General features: G+C 48.6%; 1 protein-coding gene across 3 annotated transcripts in view; it reads left to right on the forward strand.

The window, feature by feature from the left end:
* Positions 1–241: 241 nt before the first annotated feature.
* Positions 242–2,196, forward strand: part of JAK3 (Janus kinase 3) — a 15,055-nt gene continuing 13,100 nt past the window's right edge. The window contains exons 1-3 of one of the 3 annotated variants that reach the window (XM_005873878.2): positions 242–260; positions 1,451–1,646; positions 2,057–2,180. In XM_005873878.2, coding sequence (XP_005873940.1) covers positions 1,463–1,646; positions 2,057–2,180 — 308 coding nt within the window. In that variant the 5' untranslated portion in view covers positions 242–260; positions 1,451–1,462. Of the gene's footprint in view, positions 261–539; positions 566–1,422; positions 1,647–2,056; positions 2,181–2,196 lie in introns of those variants that run through there. The other 2 variants (XM_005873877.2, XM_014545787.1) reach the window with 2 other exon arrangements.

A 2,196-nucleotide genomic window follows, 5' to 3' on the forward strand; every position in this document is an offset into this window, starting at 1 on the left:
GTCACCGCAACATGAGGAACTGTATTAAAGGGTCGAAGCATTAGGAAGGTTGAGAACCACTGAATTAAATTAACAAAGGGGTTTTTTTTTGGTTATTAATTCACTGTTATTTTATTATTTTTGCTTAATTCTCACTTTAAAATATTTTCCCATTGATTTTTAGAGAGAGTGGAAGGGATGGGAAGAGACACAGAGAGAGAAACATCGATGTGAGAGACCCACGAGCCCCAACCAGGGCCGGAATCAAGCCGGCAATCAAGGTACATACCCTTGACCGGAATCAAACCCCAGACCCTTTAGTCCACGGGACGATGCTCTATCCACTGAGCCAAACCAGCTAGGGCAATTCATTGTTATTTTATTTTATTTTTTTTAAAATATATTCCATTGACCTTCTACAGAGAGGAAGGGAGAGAGATAGAGATTTGCTTAATTCTCACTTGAAAATATTTTCCCATTGATTTTTAGAGAGAGTGGAAGGGATGGGAAGAGACACAGAGAGAGAAACTTCGATGTGAGAGACCCACGAGCCCCGACCAGGGCCGGAATCAAGCCGGCAATCAAGGTACATACCCTTGACTGGAATCAAACCCCAGACCCTTTAGTCCACGGGCCGATGCTCTATCCACTGAGCCAAACCGGTTTCGGCAATTCATTGTTATTTTTAACAAATTTTAGCGAATAGACCACATGTTGGGAAAAAACACTAATAATTTCGCCGACAGAAATAAATGTTACATATCTACAACTATAGTTTACATATTTAAGTCCAAGAGTCACCGCTCCTAAACAATGTTCCGGAACGATTAGCACGTGGTCACCCATCACGCAATTGGTTCTGTGTCTATTGGTGTGACTTTCTGCAGAGGCCCGTGTTCCAATGTGCACGGAGCCACACCCAGCCTGTGCACTGTTTACTCTCTGTGACTGGTGAGTGCGTGCATTTACTAGACCCATTCAGTATAAATTTAAAATTATAGTAATAGACAGAGAAAATTTTCTGTGAAATTAAACTGTTCCTACATACTTGACTTTTAAAATATATATTTGTATTGATTTCAGAGAGGAAGGAAGAGGGAGAGAGATAAAAACATCAATGTTTTTGAGAGAGAATCATTGATCAGCCCACAACCCAGGCATATGCCCTGACCGGAATCCAACCATGACCTCCTGGTTCATAGATCAATGCTCAACCACTGAGCCACACCGGCCAGGGCCACACATACTTAATTTTAAGCACACAAATGTGTCTACATAAGTAAAAAACAGGTAAACGAACTAATTTGTCAATTTTTTAACATACACATCCAGAAAACCCACTTTATTATAGGATGGACTCTTGGCTTTAACGGACCCCCACCTCGCCCAAATTAGTCTGTGATATCAAGGTTTTACTCTATGTCGTCTTGCCCCTCTGCCCAGAACTCAGGGCCTGCCCCTCTCTGTCCAGGCAGCTGCACTCATGGCGCCTCCCGGTGAAGAGACACCCCTGATCCCCGAGCGCTCTTACAGCCTCTCGTCTTCCGAGGCTGGTGCCCTGCATGTGCTGCTGCCCTCTCGGGGTCCTGGGCCCCCTCAGCGCCTAACCTTTTCCTTTGGGGACCACTCGGCTGAAGAGCTGTGTGTTCGGGCTGCTAAGGCCAGTGGTGAGTGTGCCCTTAAAATGCAGGGCCAGAGGGATGGGTAGGAGTGAGGGGCCCGGATTGGGAGCTAGAATAGCTGCCAGCCTGAGTCAGCATGGGAACTGAGGCTTTGAGGGATGAGTAGGAGTTTGGTAAGGGAGGAGGGAATGGCATGTGATAGCACAGGAGGGAAAACAGCTGATCATCCTCCAGGTAAAGAGTACAAGGGAGAGAGATACCCTGGGGAGAGGGGGAGAGAGCCCTGAGAAGATGGTGAGTGGCTTCTCTCCTGAGGGCAATGGGAGCCCGGGAGTGTGTGTGAGCAGGGGCGGAGCAGTGTCACAGCTGAAGGTGCCAGAGAGCCTGTGGCACTGTTTGGGGGCCGCAGAGGACAGGTGGAGGCCAGGAGGGAGCTGACAAGGGCCTCCCCTCAGGCATCCTGCCCGTGTACCACTCCCTCTTTGCTCTGGCCCTGGAGGACCTGTCCTGCTGGTTCCCCCCGAGCCACATCTTCTCCGTGGAGGACGAGGGCACCCAGGTCCTTGTCTACAGGCTCCGGTAGGAAGCGCCCCCC

Source organism: Myotis brandtii, unplaced genomic scaffold, assembly GCF_000412655.1.
Source record: "Myotis brandtii unplaced genomic scaffold, ASM41265v1 scaffold421, whole genome shotgun sequence".
Lineage (NCBI taxonomy): Eukaryota > Metazoa > Chordata > Mammalia > Chiroptera > Vespertilionidae > Myotis > Myotis brandtii.